The following is a 24,374-nucleotide window of genomic DNA, read 5'->3' as shown; positions in this document are numbered from 1 at the left end:
AAATAAAAAGCCATTTATGGAGCCGTCACATTATATAGCTTATTAACGAAATATGTTTTAAATCCAGAAACTTTAATGCAGTGATCACAAAAAAGTATATATAAAAAAGTAAACAATAGGATTCTTCATGGGTCACTTATATTCAGAGCAGACAGAACTTTATTGTATTGCACTTAAGGCTGAACTCAGTCTCTTCCAGATGTGAGTTACAGCTTCCTAAGTGGGATACTTCCCACATCTTGACGTCAGCTGGATGTTTGACTTTCCCTCCCAATTCCAGCCTCACTCTGACGCATTCGCATATCTGGTCCTCAGCAGCATTTTGGGGTAAGTTACACAGCAGAAAACCATGAAAAACTTTCTCTATGCTTACTAACGCTGAAGAGGATTTAGTGTACACTAACAGCTGTCAAATGTGTATTTTTGGGTCCTGTTGTTAACGCTATGTAAGGATCAGAAAGCCGAGCCCTATGTGCATTCTCATATTACATTACATAGCTTATGCATTCCTGGTAGTGTGCGTTATGTAACAGAAATATTCTCACAAATCTTTTTGGTGAAACAAATATGCTCATGATGCTGGATTATCAATCGAGAGTGCCTTTAATTCACTGTTTTGTGTCTCTTCACACTTTACTGCGAACCCCTGAAAGTCTTTCTTCTGAGACTGCTGAACAAACACGGATTTCACAGAGATTAAACTTAGGCTGTTAAACAGGACAGAAATTAAAATTAAACTCCGACCCAAAGAATACAGCCTGATGTTTGAATTTTATCAGTGAATCACTGCATTAACAGACTCTTGCTGGACAGCGATTCATGTTTTTCAAATATGGGGAAGAGAAAGGAAGACAGTGTTCCATCCCAAATATAGTCACGTGAAAAGAAAGGTTTACACAAACCTCTGTGTCTTGGGAAACACCAAGTACAACACCGTGATCCTTTTCTTTTTAAGCCATTCTGCTGTGCGTGGGATCACTGACTTGTTGCATCACCCAGTTTCAGCCAAGCTTTAGCTTTGCTACAGATGGATTCACCTTTGACCCCGGAATACTTTGCTATACAAAAGAGTTGATGGTGATAGCGCTGATGTGCTCTGTTTGTTTTTCACTGAACATAGTGCTGTGCATTATGACCAAACATCACTATCTTGTCAAAAGGACACTGTTTCCTAAGTCCTCCAATTTAATGAGATGCAACTTTGCAAAGAGAAAAGAAGCTTTCTCCTGGCAATGATTCCAAACAAGCCATACTTGGCAAGCACTTTAAACTTTTCTATACCAAGTCTAACTAAATGCTCAATTTGTAAACTACTGTGTAGTGTCTTCTGATGATTTATTTGGTAGCTCCGACTATTCCTCAGTAAGATATGCCAAGCACGTGTGATTAAATGTATTATCACTAAATGAGCTCAGCAAACTGCTGTCAGCCAGATTTTCTGTCACAGTCTTAAACACAGGGGCTGAAGACACAAGGGGAATCTAATAAACCATGAATAGTAACGGCAACCTAGGCATAAAGGAATGAACTTAGAGAACCTAAGAAACTTAAACTCAAACATAAACCATGAACATCAATGTATATATGAACTCAAAACAAGGGGTCAAAAGACCCAGGATGGTGACATCGTCCACGTTTCAGTGACCAGCTTTTCATCATTCATCACATTCAGACGTGACTACTGTGGAGAAGTACAACATGTGGACTCAGAAACAAATTTTCTTTATGTAACTTTGTCTCAAATGATTTTTTTAAAAACTGCTAGGATTATAACTTTTCTTAACTGTTGCTACAACTCATCAGATATTTACAATTTCAATTATGAAAAGCTCCTGTAGAAAAATGGCAGTTACTAGCTATAAATCCTAATGTAACGATGGCTGTGTTGTGGTTCTGGGTCATTCGACTGCTTATTTTATTCCTTGTGATCCGTGGTTTGTTTAATCTTTATATTTATATTCTCTAGTGTATTTAGTTCTGCTCCTTTGTCTCAGTTGTTATACAGATCACTTCTTCTCTTAGCGTTTCACCGTCTTATGTCTAGTTCTTTGTATGCAGTTCATTCATGTCTATGTGTCTTCCCCTTATAGTTATAACGCTTCCTGTGTTATTTTGAGAGTCAGTGCTCCTTGCGTTTTGCTTTTAGTTTTGCTTCCTTCATCTCCTCGCCTGTGATTTACTCCACGAGTCTTCTGTTACCCATCTGTCAAATCATCTATTTCTGTTTCCTGTGTGGTTTCCTGCCTGTTTATTTCATTTTGTATTTTGTGTTTATTTCTCTAGTTTTAGGTTTTCATTTGTTCTGGTTTTTTTACACTGACTCCTTTGGACTTTGTGTTTTGCTGGACTTTCTACATCGGGCAATAAACAACTTGTCTTCTGTTCACCTTTGCCTCCCTAAGCGTTTCTGCATTTGGGACTCATAGATTTATGATATACTGAGATTTTTGCAGCCTTATAAGCCACTCTGCGTGACACAGCTTTAACAAACATGAGCAGAACAAGTATTTGTTTTTCCTTCTCCTTTTGGAACAGGAAATGGTCAACATTTTGTTTTTGTTAGTTTTCCTTGGGAATAGGATGGGTGTCGGTGATTTTGTGTTCATTTGATTTTTATTTGTGTAAATAGTTGTTCTTTATATGTTGTTGGTTTTGATGGCTGCAGACTGTAACATGCTAATACATGCTCTGTCAAGCATGGATCCTATCCCTCCTCTGTTTGTTGTCGTGCTATATACCCTTTGACTCAGTCATAACAGCTGCTGGGGGAAACCTTTTTATTTCAAACCCAAGCATTTATTTTCCATTCCCTTTTGAGTTTGCTTTGGACTTTTCATATCAAGTTGATTACCCCCCTCGACATTTTTAGTGGTTGGTTACATTGTGAGATGGTCATTTTAAATTTCTAACACTTTTTCCCAGGTAATCTTTGAAAACAACACTGTTAGAAAGGCCAACTTTGAACCTCATGTCTAATTCTTTCATTGTTGGTCATATTTCATCTGGAGCAGCCCAGAATCTCGCTGTATATCTTGACACACTTTACCCTGTGTAGGGTGGGCAGACTTTAGTCCGTGTTGGCCGTGGCCACCTGTCGGCACCACTTTGCTCCAATCCTGAAGCAGAATTAGTCTGAACAAAAGGAAAACACTCACCCTTAAGGCCAATGTCTGTCTGAATGTCAAAATAAATAATTATTAAAAGCTGGTAATCATTACTCTCCACTTCTAGAATTTGCAAGCACAGAGCCAACAAGTTTCTTCTGTAAATGCAAAATTAAATAGGATTTCTCTCTCGCTTTATGTTCCTTTAAGACATTTAATGCAATATCCCAGCTCTTATGACAACCATTGCACTTGGTGGAAATGTTTGCTTTCTTGCAGAGAAAAGAAGCCTAATTTCTGTCTGGTAAATATAAAACCACAGGGAGCAGCTTTCAAGGTTAGCTTACCAGAAAGACAAGAAACAGACATTCAAAGTTGTATTTATTAGGTGGAGGCTGTATTTCAGTTGGTAACAGCAACTTTCCCAGTTGGCTGTCTGCAGATACCTACAGTAATGCACGTACGCCAAGTGCACATTGCACAGCTGTAATCACATTTTATCACATTTTGAGTGTATGTGTGTAAAGTCACACAGTTTTCTTATGTATCCAATTCTGCAGTCTCCAAAAATATTATGTTACAAAGAAAGAAAAATACAAAACGGCAATGAACCCTGAGATTTTATGTAAATCTCATCCATTGGTGAATAAGTGTAAGTACAACAACAACAACACTATAAGACTATTTGAAGTTAGATTGTCTTTTGTTTAATGTAACCCAAAGAAAGAATGTAGCGGTCAGCTTCATCCGGACTTCAAAATGAGGCTGAAAGTCATGTTTCTGCACTGATTGTATTGCCAAACCAGAAAATCTACCGACGGTCATAGAAACCACGATTTCAAAACAGTGTTTTCTCTGGAATCTCAAAGCACAGCTGTAATTTTCTAAGTGTGTTTGTCCATGTGAAATTCAATGTGGGCTTTCTGTGCCAAGCAATATATCCTTAACTGGGGTTCAAAAAGAGCACACCCATCACACATGTGTATGAGTGGGTGTGAGTGTGTGCGTGTGTGGGTCCTAATTCAAACCATCTGTAGATATCGTCCATATCGCCTCTCTTCATGTGTTGGTAAGTAAATATTTAATGCATTAAACGTACAGAGTGACCTCAGTCCATTTTATTTAGTCATTTATGAAAGCGGACCTGAACTGAAAGAGCTTTTTAAAAAATATAGATTATGTTTAAGTCACAACTATATTAGATTTTACTTTTCTCTCATTTTCTTGGCCTCTGTGATTAGTTCAGGTGTGTCTTGTTTTCCACAGCTGTATTCACTTTCACGATTGCCCTCCCTGTTTCCATGCTCAGTGTTCATTGTGCCTCTGGCAATAGCCTGCTTTTCACCTTTTGGATTTTATTTTTTGCTTTATGGATATTTTATGGATATTTTCAACAGCCTAATTAAATGACTAATTTTTGTTCAATCATACCTGTGTACAGTATTTGCATCTTGGGTCTTTCCCTCTACTCTACATAATCAGCAGATTGCGATGGAGTTAAGTTAAATTGGTTGGTTTCTTGGCATGTGCCTAGCTTTAAAGCATAGTCCACTAATTTTCAATTGGGTTGAGCTCAAGGCTGAGAAGGAAATCCTAGAAGCTTAACATTAGCCTGCTTTATTTAATTTGGATGTGTTTCTAGTGGAAGACCCGATTATGTCCATCTAGCTGCTGATTTGAGGTGAAGTTGAAGAATTTAGAAGTAGTCCCCCTCCTCCTTCTTGTTCTATCCACTTTGTGCAATGTACCAGTACTGCTGGAAGCAAAATAGCCCCTGAGCATGATGCTACCACCACCATGCTTGACTGCTGGGACAGTGTTCTTAGGTTTGAAAGCCTCACCTTTACTCCTCCAAACATCTGTTATCATTGTGACAAAAGGCACACAAATTGGAAATATACAGTAATTGTAGATTTACACAAGTTGGAACTGGTCAATTCAACAGTTACTCTAATAATTTCTCCTTTTTATGCTAACAACAAGAAACCACCAGCTGTAGTCAATTATAATCGCTAATGAGAACAGGCCATGATGCTGTCTTGTTACAATACATTGTAGATCAGCTACACGAATCAAGAGACTTAAATGAATGTATGCATATATTTGAGCCTTTATGTATACTTTTGACCCTGTGTGGATTGGAGAAAATCAAAAATATCATTGGATTTCTCCTCCCTCGATAAAAAAACTATTCTAATAAAGCTTTAAAAGCCCCAAATTACTATGACACTTATGCCCACCTAAGAACATTGTACCAACAGGCAAGCATGTTTGTAAACTTGTAACCACAACTGTATATTTACAACAAAAGCTTTCAGTGCAATATCATCGTGTGTGTCATAGTCCTCGGATTTCTATGCTTCTGTTTATTTTTGGATTTTGTGATTATTTTGAGGTTTTCTGTTACCATTTTTATGACGTTTTTTATGAGTTTCTTGTGTAAATTTACAAGATATTTCTCGAGTTGATAATGACTACATATCTATATCTCTGTATCAATATGTCTCCGATGTTCAGCTTTTGGCATATCATTTTGGTCATTATATGGCATTGAAATATTTAAGGTAAACAACAGGGCTGAGGTGTCTTTTACCTAAACTACACAGCATGAAACAAGACGCAGGCGAATAAGGCAAGTAAAAACAAAAACAAAGTTATTACAACAATAACATGCAAAATTAATAACTACCCTTCTTTCATCAGTGTATCCATCCATCTATTTTCTTTCACTTATCCAGTTCATGTGGGCTAGATAGAATGAAGTGTATCCCAGCTGTCACGTTATTAATATAAGATTTCATGATAACAGGCAGCCAACTGATATCCTTTACTTACAGTTTTTTCTGAATGCTTAAACCCTAACTGTGATTCCTGTAGCACAATCTCTAAAACTATTCAGACTTATAGCAAAACCACTCACTGAGTTTGGAAAACTAAAAGCACAAAAACTGCTTTGCACTCAGTTTGCAATTTTGTAACACACACTTTGCTAAGCTGTAGGCACAATTCACTGCACAACACTCAATTACCAAATTTCCAACACACTCCTAGCAAAAGTATACACATGTATGGCTATCATTAACACTAATTTGCCAACTGTCTGGCACACTTTCACATGTGAAAACTTTTTTAGATAATTAGTTCACTTTGCAATCAGCCTAAGCACTATAATACAGGTAAGCTGTGTGTGCGGAGTACAATGGAGGGAGCAGAAAGAGTGAGAAGTAGAGGAGGCCGAGGAAGAGGACGTGGAGGTGAAGAAGTAGGATGAAGAGGACGACAAGGATAAGGAGGAGCAAGAGGAAGACGAGGAGGGGGGAGAGGAAGATGAGGAGGGGGGAGAGGAAGGGTAGGAAGAGTAAGAAATAGAATTGCTGATGACATCAGAGCTACAATAGTGGACCATGTCATCAACCGTGGAATGACCCTGAGGGTAGCTGGCCAACGGGTCCAGCCTAACTCGAGCCGCTACACTGTAGCAAGCACCATAAGGACATCTTGAAATGAGAATAGGTTAGTACAGTCACTTTGCACAAAGATTTGTAGCACTGCCATATGCCAATGAGAAACACACCAATACCATTGATGTAAAAATACTGAAATTGTTACTTTACAGAATTGCTAGATGACCAGATGCTGGGGGCAGAGGAAGCATGTTCACTGCAGACCAAGTAACCCATATAGTCATTATGGCGATTGCAAATAATCCTATACTTGGAAATGAACACTTGTGTTTGTTTTGATGTGTTTGAATAAACACCAGTACTTGAAGTTTGGATCCCTCTATGCTTATGGATCTATGACAGAAGTATGAGCTCAAACTGACATAGCCTACCTTGTGCACAGAGAAAGCAAAAGCCAGATGTGTTTTGTATTCATACCATCAGTGTGCAGTTGGCGCATTGTGTGCTTAGTAGATGATGGCTTGTGTGTACTGTTTGATACGGAAACACCATTTTTATGAAGGTGTGAAGAGTTAATCTAGCTGTGTTTGCTTTTGCAAGAGAACTACAATGTTTTGATGATTGGGTGACAGGTTTTCTTATTTGTGTGAAGAGTTTTGCAAAATTAGCCAATAGTTACAAAAAATGTGCTTAAGCAATCAGGAAAAACTGTAAAGGGTTAGCGTTTGGCATCAGGACTTTCTGCTTGATTCGATTTAGGAATGGCATTGTGTGCAATCACATCCGTGCCTGTCAACCGTGTCTGCTAGAAAGCTTTGAATTCAAACCTTTCCTGTGTGTGTGTGTGTGTGCGTGTGTGTACTGTTTTTACTTTATTTATTTATTTATTTATTTATTTTAAATTCTTGTTCAGGATCTATTACTCTAGTAATGACAAACTCAGTTCGCTATTTGTTATTTTCAGTGACTGAATAAATCAAACTATAAAAACGAACTAAAACTGCAAACAAAAAAGAGAAAAAAAATAAGAACAGTGAAAGTCATTAATAAAATATGTTCAGACTGATGTCTCCCTGTTTCAAGCTCACACAGTCAATACAACTTTATCTGTTTGTTTTCTGGCATGGTCCCAATGTTGTGACCCAGGGTTGTGAGTTACAGTGGTGTGAAAAAGTGTTTGCCCCCTTCCTGAATTTTTCTTGTATGTTTGTCACATTTAAATGTTTCAGATCATCAAACAAATTTAAATATTAGACAAAGATAACACAGGTAAAATAAAAAGCAGTTTTAAAGTTTTTTGTTTTTTTTTTTTAATTAGGGGGATATTAGATCTAAACCTACATGGCCCTGTGCGAAGAGTGAAATATTCTACGGACTGACAAGGCAAAAGTTTTTTGGATCCACAAACTTTTTGATGGTGTGCATCCCATTTTGTTAAAATTAACAAAGCAGTGTGATGACTTGGGGCTGTTTTGCTGCCTCAAGACTTGGAAAATGTCCGGCCATCCGTCTAATCTCAAGATGAAACGCACTTGGGTTCTGTTGTAGTCCTTTATTCCTCATTAGGTGATGTTTCATTTTGTGCCCAGTCTTGCCTGTGTGAAGTCTGTCTTGTCTCTGTGTTTGGTTTCCTTCCTGTCTGTGTTTCTGTTCCTTCTGTTCCTTCTGGTTGAGTTTTGATTGTCTTGTGTGTGCTTGGTACAGTTTTGCTTCCCTTTGTCTCATTGGCTAGAATTAGTTCAGCTGTGTGTTTTTTCTTCAGGCATCTCGCCTCTGCCTTCCTCTTCTCTTGTCTATTTAAACTTGTGTTCTTTGTTGCAATCTTCCTCATGTTGTGTCCCATGCATTTTGTATTTCTTCCATAGTGCCTAATTTGTAAGTTCCTCGTTCCTGCCTTCTCAGTTTTTTGTTTGTTGTTTTGTTCCCATGAGTTTAGCAACAAAGCTGCTTTTAGCTTATTTCTCGATTTCTCAAGTCTGCATTTTGGTCCCACTCCTGTCTGCCTTACAGTCAGCCCTAAAGCTTTTACCACTGAAATGGATGTTTCTTCTTAAGTGCTGTGCTATTTTATTATATGATCATTCCCATAATGTTATCATCCACTCTGGAAACTGAGCATTTATACTTAAACTTCTATATTATGGTGCATAGAAATATAATAACTAAGACACGAAAAAGAGAGCACATTACACCAGTGTTACGTTCATTACACTGGCTTCCAGTGCATTTTAGAATACATTTTAAAATCTTGGTACTGACTTTTAAAGCTTTGAATTGTGATCCCCCTGCCTACATTTCTGATCTTTTAGAACCCCACGCTCCTTCTCGCAGCCTGAGATCATCTAATCAAAGGCTGCTGGTAGTCCCACGAACACGTTTTAAGCCCGGAGGTGATAGATCTTTTAGAGCGGTGGCTCCCTCCATCACTACGTTGCCTTGATTGTATTTATTCTTTCAAAAAGCAGCTTAAGACTCATTTATTTAGATTGTCTTTTAATTAGATTTGTGCTGTATGTTTGATTTTCTTTTGTGGTTTTTATCCTGTGAAGAGGGCTATTTACATGAATTGAATTGAATTGAACTGTAAAAAACAATAAAAAACTAATTTAAAAAAAACTGAACAGACCGACTGTCTGTTCAGAGAATAGTAGCCTTTCTTTCTAATTGTTCATTCATTGTTCACCTTGATAATCATGGTCAGAATTTACTAAGACTGCAACAATAAGTGCGATTTGCTGATAATAATGTAATGTTGTGTTTAAATGCAGGACTGATGAAGATGCTCGAGACTCTTCTTCAGCAGTGATGGCTGCTTTCAGCCCCCCTGCCCCTTTCCTCTGTGTGCTGCTGTGTGTTTCGGTGGCTCTGCAGCGATCAGACTTGCACCTGGCTTATGTAACCCGCAACAGCTTTTTGTACTACTCCTGCAGCCAGGACCCACAACCCTGCAGCATCTCATCGCTTACAGATTGCGTATGCAAGGACATCCAGCTCTCCACACTGCACCGCCTGCAGTCGCACTTGTCTCCTGTTTTCCAGATGAGACGCTTAACCGTTTGGTTCACGTCACCGTCAAATGCAGCACGTCTGCTCAACAACTCAGAGGTGAGGCACCTCACACTGATCTATTGCGGATCCAGTGGGATGCCTCCTTTTAATCCGGAGGGATATTTTGCCGTGCACCACCTGGAGAGGCTGACGGTGGTCAACCTGCCACAGAAGCCATTTTATCCCTATCCAGATTTGAACAGAGCCAAGACTGGAGACCCAGACAGAGAAAACAATGCTGACTTAGACACAAATAGGTACAACACAGAAATAGACACAAATCTGGACTTAAGGAGAGATTATTTAAGTCTGTCTCCAGCACAGGTCCAAGACATCTTCCTGGGCAGGGAGCTCGGAGCAGAGTATTATGAACAAGCCAGACTGGGAATCATCCACAAATCAGTGCTGGAGGGGGGAGCAGTGGTTAAAGCATACACAGTAAAGACACACATAGACAGCAGTGGTGCGCTGCCTTTCCCTGAACTCCACCTGCCGAAATTGCCAGAGACATCTGTCATATATGTCACTTTTGTATACTGATAAAAAAAATAGTTTAATCTCTTTTAAAAGCAGGATTTCAGTCATTTGAATTAGTGGTGAAAATGTCCACGTTTCTTGGAAACTGAATGCATTTGAAAGAGTTTACATTTGTTTTTGCATTCTTGTCCTGGGAAAAAGTTTTGGTTCACTAACTTTAATCACATCAGGCGGCCCAAGAGTTTGCACAGTTGTTTAATTGTGTGTTAAAATAGGCCAATCACAGAGTTTTGCTGTTTCTATGTTTATGCTGAAGGCAACGGTTAGAAAGTACAATCTGTTTCCTTCCTGTGTTAGCCAGCCGACCAATATTTACTCTTTTGTTTCCTATGCAGTGCTGTGAAAAAATATTTGCCCCTTCCCGATTTCTTTCCTCTTTTCACATATTCAGCACAGGGTTCAGATCATCAAACAAGTAAATACAAAATACAGTTTTAAAATGGCAATTTTTATTTATTGAGGGAAAACTGCTATCCGAATCTACTAATTGATGACTCATACAGGAGGTCACAAAAGAGCCCATAACATAATCTAAGTGTTGGCTTCACTTCAATCAGTTAAAATCAGAGTTCATGGTTCAACAGTAAGAAAGAGACTGGGCAGAAATGGCATCCATAGTTCCAAGGAGAAAAATCACTGCTGACCAGAAAGGAAACAAAAGCTTGGGAAAATATTCTATCGACTGATCAAAGCAAGAGTCAAACATGGTGGTGTTAGTGTGATGGTCTGGGGCTTTTTTGCTGCTTCAGGATCAGGACATAGACGACTTGCTGTAATTGATTGAACCATGAATTTTGATCTCTAACACAAAATCCTGAAGGACAACTGTCCAGCCATCAGTTCGTGCCCTGAAGTTCAAGCACACTTGGGTTATGCAGCTACCAAGCAAACCTCTAAACAGGCGATTTGTGCTTGTAAAGCCTCCAGTGTGGCTAAAGTAAAAAAAATACTGTGGGCCAAAATTCCTCCACAGAGATGTGAAAGACTCATTGTCAGTTATCACTAATGCTTGAATGTGGTGCTTGCTGCAGTAACCAGTGGCACAACTAATTATTAGGCTTAGAAAAATGACTTTTTCACATAATGCCAGGTAAGTTTGGAAAACCTTTTTCTCATAAATACATTAAAAACTGCATGCTGTATTTATCCTGGTTGCCTTTGACTAATATTAAATTTTGATTGATGATCTGAAATACGTGTGACAAATTTGCAAAAATAAATAAAAATGGGAAGGGGGCTGAATCCTTTTTCACAGCACTGTATGTGATAAAAAATGGAGAATGCAATGAAAGCTGTGGTCCACTTCCTTAATCTAATGTGAGGCTGCAACACCGTTTCATATACTGCAGCAGTTTTATTTTCTGCATGTCATAATGTCAAGCACAGTGAATGTTGTGAAAAGGTGGAGGGTCCCTAATTGCAACTAAACATTCAGCTGTTTCAAAACGATTTGGTGTAATGTTGACTTATAATAACTTCACTTACACACAGTCTCACGTGTCTGCCATTGCTAGAAAAAAAAATAAAGAAGTTCATTTGTAAGCAAAACATGTTTTTACGAATCCCTCCCAGTTCTGCTTTCTCGAGCTGACTTTTTATTATTTTTTGTGCGATCAGCAGAGTTTTTTGTGAAAGTATTAAAAACAACTTTTTGTTGTTGTTGTTCCAGTTACAGCCTAATTTTTCTATGTTTTTATGATTTCATGAGTTCAGTATAATTTCTATGATATAGTGAAGATGGATTCTCAGCTCACCGAAAAGCTCCTGGTATAGTGGAAGAAGTTGGTCTTCGAGGATGTTTTTATGAAAAAGCATGGGCCACACTGTAAATACCTTATTTTATAGATAAATTTGACTTATTTCAAAATAACTCTTTGAAACTTTTCCATAGATTGCACAAAATCTGAATATAAAAATGAAAGCTTTTTTGGCTACGAGTGCAGAAATATATGAGCTAAATTGTTTGGGGTGGCTGTGGATTACAGAACAGGACATCTACTAATGAGACAAATATTGAACCTTATGTTGCTCCTGATGCATTCGCTGGCATGTGACTGTGTTCTTGTTAGATACGCTCAAAAAAATCTGTCTTTGGATGAACACAATTTAATCATGGCACCTTTTTCCATGTGATTTAACCAAGTACAATAACCCATTTTTGATCATGTCAAACCAACACATTTGGCATTTGGTGGTTTAATGTAATCAGATTACGTTGGATCACCGTAGTATACTTGCATTGACTTGAAGTGACTGATTTAAGTATGTAGAGTGAAATTTGTTTTAATTCATTCTACACAAGTTAAAAACTTTAGGAAAACACAATGAAATCTTGTTGTTGGAACAACTACTTTGTTAATCAAGGCAATTACTGCTAGTCTTGCTTAATGAACCGCTATGGGGTTGATGATTTCATAGAGACAAAGAACCATTTGCACTTACATTCATGGGTAATTTAGAATCACCAAAACCTAACTCTAATTACACACAAACCAGCCAGATTGTGGATTTGAAGCCAGGCTCTTCTTGCTGGGAGGCAACAGTACTAACCATCACGCCACCAAGCTGTCAATCCAGGCTCAACAAAGCTAGGAAAGCTATGATTACAAGGGTTGATGCAGAACTTTCTGCAAGTTTGACATCTAATGTGATCTTGTGAATGTCGTGAGTCCAGGTAATGAACCACTCTTACTAGATTGTATCATGTCATCTCAACAAGAACAAATTAAGTTGCTGAATTTCATGTAGATGCTACATGATTCAATTACGTTCACCATAGAAACGTGAAATTATTTAGTTCAAATTACAAGTTTGGATCTTGTACATGTAACAACCATCCAATTTCATTTGTTTGAGTGTAGAAGGTATTTGTATGATTTTTTGGGCTAAATGAATAGAATAGAATAGAATAGAATTCAACTTTATTGTCATTGCACATGCACAGGTACAGGGCAACGAAATGCAGTTTGCATCCATCCAGAAGTGCTTTAGTGATATAGATATATTACAATATATATTAGCAATAATATAGATATGTGAGTATATTACAGAAATGGGTCTATTATGGTATGTTATAATGTACACGGTATGAAGTATGTTGTGAATATTCTATAACTATAAGTATGTACAGGCTGTAGTGAGTACAAGCTATGTACAGGATATGAACAGGATATAAATATGAAAAACTATACAGAATATGAAATAAATAACTTTACAGAATCTGGGATATACAGCTATACAGAAATGGGAACTATGCAAGTTGTAAACAGTTGTAGGATTAAAAATTATCGAATGTACAGAATGATTATTTACACAGAGCTATACAGTAGTGCAGTTAAGATAAGTGAGGGTGTAGATAGTTTCTACAGAGGCTATATAAAGTGCTAGTGGTTGTGAGTGGTGGTTCACTCCATGTTATTATTGTGTTTGAGGGTACAGTTGTCCATTGTGGGTGTGTGTATGTTCAGTCCATGAGTTTAACGTGGGTCAGATGTCAGGAGGCAGAGTTCAGGAGTCTGACAGCTGTGGGGAAGAAGCTGTTCCGGTACCTGGTGGTCTTAGTCCGGAGGCTCCTGTGGCGCCTCCCAGAGGGCAGGAGGGTGAAGAGTCCATGTGATGGGTGACTGGGGTCTCTGATGATTTTCCCAGCCCTTTTCAGACACCGCTTCCTGTAGATGTCTTTTATGGCAGGAAGTGGTGCTCCGGCGATGCGCTGGGCAGTTTTCACGACCCTCTGCAACGCCTTCCGGTCCGAGGCAGAGCAGTTCCCGTACCAGACTGTTATACAGTTGGTCAGGATGCTCTCGATGGTGCAGCGATAGAAGTTCACCAGGATGTCTGAGGACAGGTGGTTCTTCCTCAGAGTCCTCAAGAAGAAGAGGCGCTGGTGAGCCTTCTTGACCAGCTTGGAGCAGTTGGTCGTCCAGGTGAGATCCTCGGAGATGTGGACTCCCAGGAACTTGAAGCTGCTCACACGCTCCACAGCCGTCCCCTTAATGTGGATGGGTGGATGTGGGTCAGCATTCCTCCTGTAGTCCACGATGAGCTCCTTGGTCTTCTCGGTGTTAAGCAGCAAATGGAACATGTTGTATAAAGTGGTCTTAGTGCTGAAGTGGAGCAGACAAAGACTATATAAGAATTCATTTCCCATCTAAACAATATAATCCAGACAACTGAAGTTGCAGCGTATGAAACAAAATGTGTGCAACTGTCATTTGTGCTACTCCCAAAAACGACAGTGGCACAAATAAACCACAAGGTGGCAGCAGATACATTTGAATCAAAGAGGTGGCGACAAACTGAAGGACTGAGGAAGGACTGAAGCGATCTACAGATGCAGTTAACCTAAATGTAAAAGTTGTCATAATTTATCAGCAGCAACATAAAGCTTGTGGGGAGTGTTATATCTGTAGGCAGCGATTCTGCATGTTTCACTTAATAAAGCTAGACAGTATTATCTTTAATTATATAATAATAAAAGATTTAGACTCTTAAACATTCGGGATCTGTATTTGAAAATCTAAACATATATGAAAAAAATGAAAATGCTTCCCAAAGCCTCTTGGCTATGAGTGCACATATGTATGCTACATCTAAAAATACAGCCACATGCTTATAATGTGCAAAATGTTTACAATAAAATGATGTTTTGGTTTACAGTTGTGCTCAGTGTGATTTTAATGTATTTTTTAATCATTGAGTATTGTTTTTGGGTCATTGGTCATTATGAGGCACAGCTGCATATGTCAGCCTTGTGTGTCTGTGGTTACATTTGTAATGCGATAATGACTGCAGTGCTGTTAAAGCCTCTGCTCGCGCGCATGCACGTGTGCGTGCGCACTCATGCGAGTGTGCGCTGACACCTGCTAGAGAGCTGCTTATTTGCATGATAAACGTGCAGCCCATCTTGTTAAGCGCCCTCTGAATGCAAACCGATACCGCCTGTTGGCCCCGCACCTGAGAGGTCAACGCTCAGCCGACTCACCCACCAACCGGGGGCAATTACCGGAGAAATCACAGGCGGGTGGAGGAGCGAGTCAACCCCGCGCTTTTAAAGGTTGGTGTGAGTCTAACCTCTGCTCGGGATAACCTGAAGGCAGACTCCTCTAGTAAAAGCAGCTGCTGAACATGTCCAGTGCGATGACAGAGCACGCCCCGTGTGCACGCTGCGAATATTTCTGTCAGTCTAAAAAGAGGTGGAGAGGGCCCAGACTAAATTGGATTGATTTTAGGTGGGCTCTCCCTCCTCAGCACCCCTCCAAAGAGAGTCTTTTACCACGCTGCCGCCGTCTCCTCACCGGCAGTTTAGCAGTAAAACATTTTTATAATCAGACGTTATTGTTCGCCGCCTCCTTGTGGGAGATGCGCCCATGTTCATTTTTTAAAAGGGCAAATCAGCCATAATTCAGTTTATAAACTGCTGCGCGCAGGGGAGAAATGCCTGGATGAATATTCATTAGAGTCCGCCCGAACTGCCACGCTCGGTGATTCATTAGGCATATGTAAATATCACTCACTTTAATTGCCCCTAAACTGACTCAACATAATGTTGTCATTAGCAAATTATTACTTATTTGCGATACTAATGGTGCGCGGAGCTGAAGCCACACATATATGATTGCAATTACAGCTCGTTTTATTCACAGGGTGACTGCGGGATCTGATGGATCTGTAATCCGTGTGTGTGTGTGTGGCTAAAGTGGCAACAATTAATTTCCTTGATTCTGAGTCTATCAGCCAACACAAACACACCGTGCGCACATCCTGCCAAACCAGCCCACGATAACAAAATAAATCGGCGTGTTTTAACATACCTTTAGAATGAACTCGAAATCATTTTAAAAATCGAAATGTTGAATTAACCTAATGAAAAACCAGTAAAAACCAAACAGTAACTTTATCAATAAAGGAAGCATGAAAATGTTTATGCGTGGATTCCATCGTGCTTGATATTTAAACAGTATAAGAAACATAAAATGTGTGTTTAAAAATATAATACGTGCGCAAAAAATAAAATGAACGTGTTTTCTTCCTCACTGATCATGAACAAATTTATTGATTTTGATTCATAACTCCTGTACTGGTTGATTTATAATGCTCTTTAAATGTTGCAACACTGCTTTTGCATAAAATTTGCTTTAGAAAAACAAATATTTTGATGATAAAGAAAATTATTTGATCCTTTAAAATTAGAGGGTAGATTTGAACAGACTTAAATTGAAGAGAAATATTATTTTTCTTCTTTCAAATACTGTTTGCTAACAATATAAGGCTACCTGTTTGAAAGGGCCACGGTGTAATTCATTATTCATGTTAAATTTCATCAAATATCCCCTAAAGCTTCATATTAAATTAAGGGAAATCAGTCAGTGTTTAATTACTTTGTGTGTGTTCAGTTTACCTTCAGAAAAACAAGGCTCAGCCTCAGATTCCTGTCAGGTACCTAAATCCTCTGATGCATGCTGAAACCAGCGGCTGTCACATTTAAAAAAATAAAAAAAATCCCTCACTGCTTGTCACAGTCTGCAAAACACAGCTCAGTTTGGAGTTGTTTTATAGAGGCAGCAGCAGTTTGAAACAACAACCATGACAAAACAGGCCCACAAAACAGAGGGAGAGGCAGAGACAAATAATGATGTGCGTGTGTGTGTGTGTGTGTGTGTGTGTGTGTGTGTGTGTGTGTGTGTGTGTGTGTGTGTGTGCGCGCACGCATCTGTGAGAGAGAGTGAGGGAGCTAATAAAGTAATGTGATGGATGATCTCCTTTCTCCCAGAGGGACCAGCACCATGTAAATTGGCCCACACAATGCATTATGGATAAGGCAGTTGAGATTATAGCTTGTTAATGTGTCCCTCCCTCGTCCCCTCCCTCCCCTCTCTCCCCCTACTTCTTGCTTTTCTCCCTCGCTCTCGCTCTCTCTCTCTCTCTCTCTCTCTCTCTCCATCCCTCTGCTTCGGCTCAGGCAGTGACATGGTCACCTCATTGTCAGGGCGCGTGGGTCTTTTAGCTGCAGATGGAGAGGAAGACGAGCTGTACTGCAGCGATCTGCCAGACTTATTGGAATAAGTTTATGTATCTGTGCACGTGTGTGCATGTGTGTGTGTGTGTGTGTGTGTGTGTGCGTGCATATGCTGCTCGCATTGTGAGGACAACAGTTTGTTCACCCAGTCACATCACAAGGAGTCACCTCCCAATGCGGGGGGAGAAGGAGTAAATAAGTAAGCTGCCTTTTTAAGGGTTAAGACTGAGCATTTGTCTATAGAATTATAACAGTCATCAGGGGATATATGGAAGTCAATGCAGCATCCACCTAAGTGGCAAAAACATGCTAATGCATGTGTGTGGTGTGTTTGTGAGAAAGACAAGCCAATCGCTAAGCAGCCAGCAGAGACAGTCCGTCAGCAGGGGCCAGGACTGTGGACATATGTCTCCTTCCTCCCTCACCCACACTACACCCCCCTCAGCCTTCCTTAGAGGGTGCCAACCCCCCCCTCCTCCCACACAGCCCCTTTCTCTCCACCTTACAGGCCCGTCCAGGGATCTGTTGGGCCATCTGTTGAAGCATGGCCAGAGGAGCCGGTCTGGAGAAAATGCTCTAGAAAAAGGCCAGTGTTGCTGTTGCTAACTAGCAGGGCTATGTTTGTGTATGTGTGTGTGTGTGTGTGTGTGTGTGTGTGTGTGTGCGCGCGCCAGGGTAGACAGGCCCCATATTGTTTGAGCAAAAAAACATGTCTGTGTTGTCTTTAAAGCCTGTATATGTTGTTAATGAGACAGAAAGCATTTTTTCTCTTTATTAATATAACTTGAATGTGTTGATTGTGATTGATTACATGAACCTCGTTACAACAGCATGATGACACTCATGTTAGCCTCAGGTCTTAATAGTCACACTGGAACTGCTACCAGGCTGGACTACCTGCATTTCCTCATCACTTGTATGTGAATGTATGTGACTGACGTTAGCAGAACACAGTGAAGAAGGTGCAGAGAACTTCATATGTGAGATCAGTGACTTAACATGCATTAGTGCTACAGCTCACTCATGCTCTCTATCACTTTGTGCAGCTGGAGCTGTGTTAGATGGCTAAGTTGCATGCAACCTTTCCAGCTGACACTGGAGAGCATGATGGATTAACATTATATAAAATACACCGAACAGACAATGACAACACTGAAGACGTAGAGAGTAGGTTATAAATTAAAAGCTATACTTATGAATTGTTGAGCTTAGGGGAAGATTTAGATTTTTGTTGCTGCACTGAACCAAACCAATCTTTCCTGAACATCAGCTCAATAAAAGGTTTAATCAGTTTGATGTCACAGGAAGATCTGAAATAATTCTGGAAAATCTGGAAAACAGCATCTGTGACCTGCAACCGGTTATGTCACTTAATCTGTGACCAAATACATAAATGAACGATTCCTCATTATGAGAAGAAAAAACAATCTTGCTGACATACAGCTTATGTTCAAATATTTGACGCTTGGAGAGAGAAAGCAATAATTAAATGTTATTAATAAAGCGTGTTTAAATCAAAGTGCTATACTACGAAAAATTTAAACAATGAAAAACTAAAAGTAGTTCCTAAAAATCCGTAATGCACACATTCACAGCATTTATGTAAAATAACACAAGAGCAGCTTGTCCTCTGAACACAGTTCCAGATATCAGCTTCCAAAAGCTTAAGAGGAAAAAAAAGCTAAAGAGAAAGAAAAGCATTTCTTTAGCTCAGATTTAAATATCGCCACAGCTGATGAATTTCTGAGGTCGCTTGGGAGAGTTTTAGTTCAACCACAGCAGAGGCACAATAAACTTCGATCACTGGACAGTCAAGAGTGACTGGGAAGCAGACCCTAATGATCTTCAGGAAGTGAATGGATGCAGCATATGTAGCACATATGCAGGTGTAAGACCATTTAAGGCTTTAAATACAAATAGTGCAACTTTATAGTAGTATACTACTAACTGTGGTTTGTAGTCTAAATGTAACAAATCTGACGCTTTTAAAACAAATTCTATTTTTACCAACAAATTCTGTCTTCACCACTCATCTGATCTTTTTCTAATGCACATTATTTTGATTAATGAAATAGGAACACAATTTAAAATTGTTTGTAGAGGTTTAAAACCCTTTTTTTCTTTCTTTTTTTCGTGACATAATCATACAGTAATTAAACTGTCCTTGTGTCACACTCGAGGATACGGCGAACAAATGTGTCACTCAGTAAAAACCAGCCAAATCGCAAACCCTTTTCTCTGTAAAGAAAACCTTGGAGAAAAAGACCCAGAGAAAACTATTGTGCATTTAATGCTATTGACTAAATGATAATCTTAAAGCTCGTAGTTCGCTTTGGCAAATGTTCAGCGGGGATGGAGAGCATATGTAATCTGTACCCAACTGGCTAACAACATTCAAAAGCAGCTGCGTGTGTCCTTTAAGGGGTCTAATAAACAAGCATGAAGGAAAATGGCTGAACGATCCCACTGAGAGCTCAACACCTGCACACACTCAGCTCACCAAAACAGCTGGTGCGATCCACGGCGAGGTTTTCCCTCGTTCTGGAGAGGAGTCTTTGTTCGATCTCAGCTGATATGATAAGTTTGAATGTTCTTTCATTGGAGATGTTTAAATACCATCTCAGGTCAAACCATTTTATCACACAGCTGCTTAAATTGTGAACCACTATTTTTGAATCCAAAAGTGCACAAAAGTCACCATTTTTATCTTTCTTTACAAGGTTGCTCAGGTAAAATCTGCAAAACTGCTCGCTTTTTGAAGCTTTGTGTTGAGTCATTGTTTGCAGTTTATGGTCCAGGATCCTTGTGTCATTTTTAGCTTTCACTGAAACCAACAGTACACAAGAGATAGCGGAGCATTTCAAGACTTTGTTGTTCTTTCAGGAGTTTGTGGAGAAAAAATACAGAAGCAAAGGCTGATGAGTTCATCACAATTAAAAGCTTATGATGTGATGATCCACTATGGCTTGGTTTAGTTGTTATTTAAGGTTTAAAGCAAGACATTAAAGCAAACAAACAAATAAATAAATGCTTCTTCATCTACCTGTCAATTTTGAGATTGTGGAAAGAAAAATCCCTCATACACATGCCAGTATTCATTTAATTACTCAAATTTTTCTATGTTTAATAAGATTATACCTCATGTGCAAATTACATCCAATTTCCAAAAACTTAAAAATAGATAAATAAAGAAATAATTAACTTAAATCCACTATGTAATTGTTTTACAAGACAAAGCTTTCAAAGCCTGATTTCATACTCTGATAATCAGAAAGTGTTCAAGCAGTTTCAAATACTCTAATCCGCAGTGTTTTTTGCTTCTTTTTTTTTTAGTACAATCTTTCAGAAGCTCGCTGCATTATTTTCAACTGAAGGAATACAGTTGTGAATAAAATGTCAAGCTATCTCTCTACCTTATTCACCTGCAATCTCACCTGAAATAAATCAGTAACTAATGGGCAGTTATGGTTAAAGACAAACAAACAGGTGTGCTCACGGGCGGCGCAACCTTTATTTTTATTTCTGCAGTAGATCAATACAGAAGTATAAACAGTACAAGTTCAACATTTCACTTATTTCACTGATTAATCTGGCAATATTTTATAATAAAGTATAATATTAATTATAAACTGCCAGAAAACTAAGCCAGAGTCGACTTATTCAAATAGTTTTGTTTAGTTGGATGTTTAAAATTGAGACGTTACATGAATGTAAATCAGATAAACTATCACTTTAGAAGCTGGAGCGAGCAAAAGTTTTGCTTTGCTACTTTACCACACAAGCAAACCATCGTGATAGATTTTCTGTGAAGTGACCAATCGGTTAATGATCTAATAACTTCATCTCCAGACCAGCTTCAACCGTCTGTTTTGACAGAGCAGGGCAGGATTTCCTCAAACTTGAAAATCATCTGTTAACGGTTTAAATCGTGCAGAGTCTTCTTGGCTCGCTGCGTCTTGATAAGCCCGGCAATCTTCGGCTCTGTGTGTGTGTGTGTTATGTGTGTGTTTTGTGTGTGTTTTGGCTGGACCCTCCGCGGCTGTGTGTGTGGGTGGTTGCCTCCACCCATTAGAACGGGTCATCTCTCTCTCATGGAGAGTTTTCACGGCTGTGGAGCGGATTAGGAGCAGAGAGGGAGGCAGACAGAGAGAGAGGAGAAGAGATTATTGGGCATGCTGGAAGGAGGAAGGAGGGAGTCTCAAAAAGCGAGAATTAGCATCTACACTTCAGCATTTGTTTGTGGTATGTAGCTGACACTCATCCAGAGTGCCCGGGTGTACAGTGAGTACAAATGGAGGAACAAGTGAACACTGGCATCTCGTCACGAGTGGCCTTTAGAAGAGAGGAAAGGAGGTCTGAAGGGAAGAGAGAGGAGACTGTTGGGTTAAAGAGAGCCTATGTTAATGCATTTATAATTACATAAACTACAAGACAGGTTAAATCTATGCTGACATTTTAACAAGGTTTAAAAATCCGAGCCAAGATAATATTTGTTCCAATCCCTGCTTATTTAAACTAAATTATCTTGTAATTACAATTGCAGTGTGATAAGTTTCACTTTGATTAACAGATAGAAGCTTAAGGTGAAAGTCAAGCGCATAGAAATTAAAATATTCTTTATTTAAATATTCTAAACCAGTCATGTGGATGCAAATTGACTAAAGGCTTACTAACTTTTTTTATGGCTTATGTGATCGAGTCTAGAGGTCCATGATAAACTGAAACGACACCAAAGCAGAAGAAGTTTAAATATCTAGGGTCAACCATCCAAAGAAACGGACAGTGCACAAAAGTGTCAGAAGAACAGCAGGAGGAGTGAAAGACATCTTTTACAAGATGCTAGTGAAACCTGCTGAGGTATGAATTGGGGATAGTGGCACTGAGGAGGCTGAGGTGGAGGTGGCAGAGCTGAAGATGTGTAGATTTTTATTGGGAGTGACCAGAGGGAAAAGATTAGAAATGAGTATATCAGAGGGACAGCTCAGGATGAGTGCTTTGGAGACAACGTTAGAGAGGCAAGGCTGAGGTGGTTTGAACATGTGCAGAGGAGGGTTATAGATATACTAAATATAAAGAGTGTTGAAGATGGAGCTGCCAGGCAGTAGGAAAAGAGGAAGATTAACTGATGTAGTGAACAAGGACATGCAGAGGGTCGGTGTGACATAAGAGGATGCTTTTGAGGAGGATCTGGAGGCAGATGATCCACTCTGGTGACTGAAGGGAGCAGACAAAAGAAGAGTGTCTTGTTGTGGTTTTCCTTTCTTTCCCCACCGTTTATGGTTATCCGCCCCACCCTTTCCCCATCTTGTGTGTAACTTGAAAATTTACGGACATCCCAAAATGTTACAATATACCTTCTGGACCAAGAAGATTGCCATAAAATTCCAAAGTTGCCTTTGTTGTTGTTTTTTGTTAGAAATATGTCGCATATGTTGCAGTGGTGACATTTTGAAGCATGTTCGTTTAAACTGGCTTCTCATTGTGTAAAATACGGGACGGGGGTTGGGGGGGGGGGGGCACCCATCTGTCAGCATGCCACATCTCAAAGCAATTGTTTAAAAAAAGAAGTTGCAAAACCAACGGCGTTAAAATGTCATTGTGTTCCATCTCATATTTATAATGAATTACAGGCTCGACAGTCAGAGAATATATGATCGTCTTTATGGAATGTTTACATCTCGGTTGGTGTCTGAATGGAGCCGGGAGGTGATTAAGACATGAAGTGAACCAAACATTAAACCAGACAAAGTTTCGCATTGACAATTAAAGTTTGAACTACGATCTTAATGGCTGTCCCTCTCTTTCACACACACAAAGACACGACACATCCCCCCCTGCACACACACACACACACACACACGGAGGAGCACCATTCGCCAGTTGGTCTTAAAGAGGCAAATTCCTCCACAGCATTTTCTCAACATCGTAAAGCGTCTGCCGTTAAAGCAATGTTTTTTCAATCCGTCTGCTCCCCCTGACATTTCCAGATAACGTTGGCGTTAGGTTGATTTGGGGGAATTTGCACACCATATGCTGCTGTGTCAAACACCTACATTTAAGCCGACTATGCCTCTGCATCTCCTAATAGCGGCATCATTGGAGCTTGTTTATCTAATGTGCCTGTTAATGTTATTTATTGGGAGTCTGCCCGCTATCCAGTTCCTCCATGCATGCTAAGGAGACAGACATAAGATATGCAAATGCTAACGTCGACCGAACTTTGTGGCAGTAAAACAGAACATTTGCATTTGATGTAGCACATAATAAACTAGTTATTAGCATTTTAAATGCGTCAAACAAACTTGAAAAATGTGGCCTGTGCTGATGTGCTTTTTATTATTGCTGTGTGCAAGGAAAACACACATACACACGCCGCACGTGCCTTCAAACGCTCAAAAAAAAAAAGAGTGCATGGGGAGACACATTACTATAAAACTGCTGTACACAGGACAGGATGTCACGAGGCAAAGAGTCACAGGACGGATGATTTTGTTTCCTCACCGTCTGGTATTTTGGTGCCATAAACTTCCTCTTTCTCAAACTCTACCTATTAAGCTATGAAGAAAATTTCATTTCATCAGCAAATCAGAGAAGAAACTCCAGTTTCAGCTTTGACAAGAAGAGATGATAAACAGGCTGGCCTGCCTGCTGCTGATTTATTAACTGAGACACAAGCATAGGCTGTATATAAAGGATGGACATAGATTTTCTGGTCTGAACAATGAAACCAAAGTGAAAGTGCCTTAAAATGCCATTCTTTTCAGTGGCCAGCGGGGGGCGATGGTTTCAAAAAGAAGGCAGATATCTCTTACTGTAATGCACAAAATTTGTGTTCATTTACCTTGAAGAGTTGAGGAACCAAACATGGCCAGATGTAGCTGCTGGGCTGAAGACACAAGTGTACGATTATGCTGGTTTTTGCCACAGTTTTAATGGTATCCCTTCAAGGTTTAAAGACATACAAATACACACAGATAGATGTTGCAACTGTTTAAAAACTTTGCAAAGAAAACCCCTCGACAAAGTCTCGGCCTTTGTTTTTTACTTTTTCTCCTCCTTATCAGCTCGTTTGACGTGATATTGTCTTAAGTGGAGACACCTATCGTTTCAAAATATTAGTTAGTGTTGACGAGAAATAAATATAGCACAGCTGCAGGGGCCTATATGACCTTTTAAGGAACAATTTTAGCTGCTACTATAGGTCAAATGTTTGTGAAACTTGCACACAATGACTACCTCAAGGGTCTATAACCACACTGTGCT

The 24,374-nt window shown here is 39.5% G+C and overlaps 1 protein-coding gene across 1 annotated transcript; it reads left to right on the top strand.

Moving 5' to 3' along the window:
- Nucleotides 1-279: 279 nt before the first annotated feature.
- On the top strand, nucleotides 280-11,767 carry LOC146695292 (uncharacterized). Its single transcript, XM_085477317.1, has 2 exons — nucleotides 280-327; nucleotides 9,277-11,767. Exon 2 carries the CDS (start codon nucleotides 9,314-9,316, stop codon nucleotides 10,094-10,096), a length of 783 nt encoding a protein of 260 aa, XP_085333443.1. The 5' UTR covers nucleotides 280-327; nucleotides 9,277-9,313; the 3' UTR covers nucleotides 10,097-11,767.
- Nucleotides 11,768-24,374: the final 12,607 nt, after the last annotated feature.

The sequence above is a fragment of the Copadichromis virginalis genome, linkage group LG13 (genome assembly GCF_057382275.1).
Source record: "Copadichromis virginalis isolate Kocher_CV1m ecotype Utaka linkage group LG13, C_Virginalis_male_GT1.1, whole genome shotgun sequence".
Classification (NCBI taxonomy): domain Eukaryota; kingdom Metazoa; phylum Chordata; class Actinopteri; order Cichliformes; family Cichlidae; genus Copadichromis; species Copadichromis virginalis.
Note: the sequence above shows the minus strand (reverse complement) of the source record. Positions and strands in the feature narration are given on the sequence as shown.

What these genes read in the sequence shown, in the direction of transcription:
- LOC146695292 (XM_085477317.1), top strand. Translation starts at nt 9,314, where the DNA reads ATGGCTGCTTTCAGCCCCCCTGCCCCTTTCCTCTGTGTGCTGCTGTGT.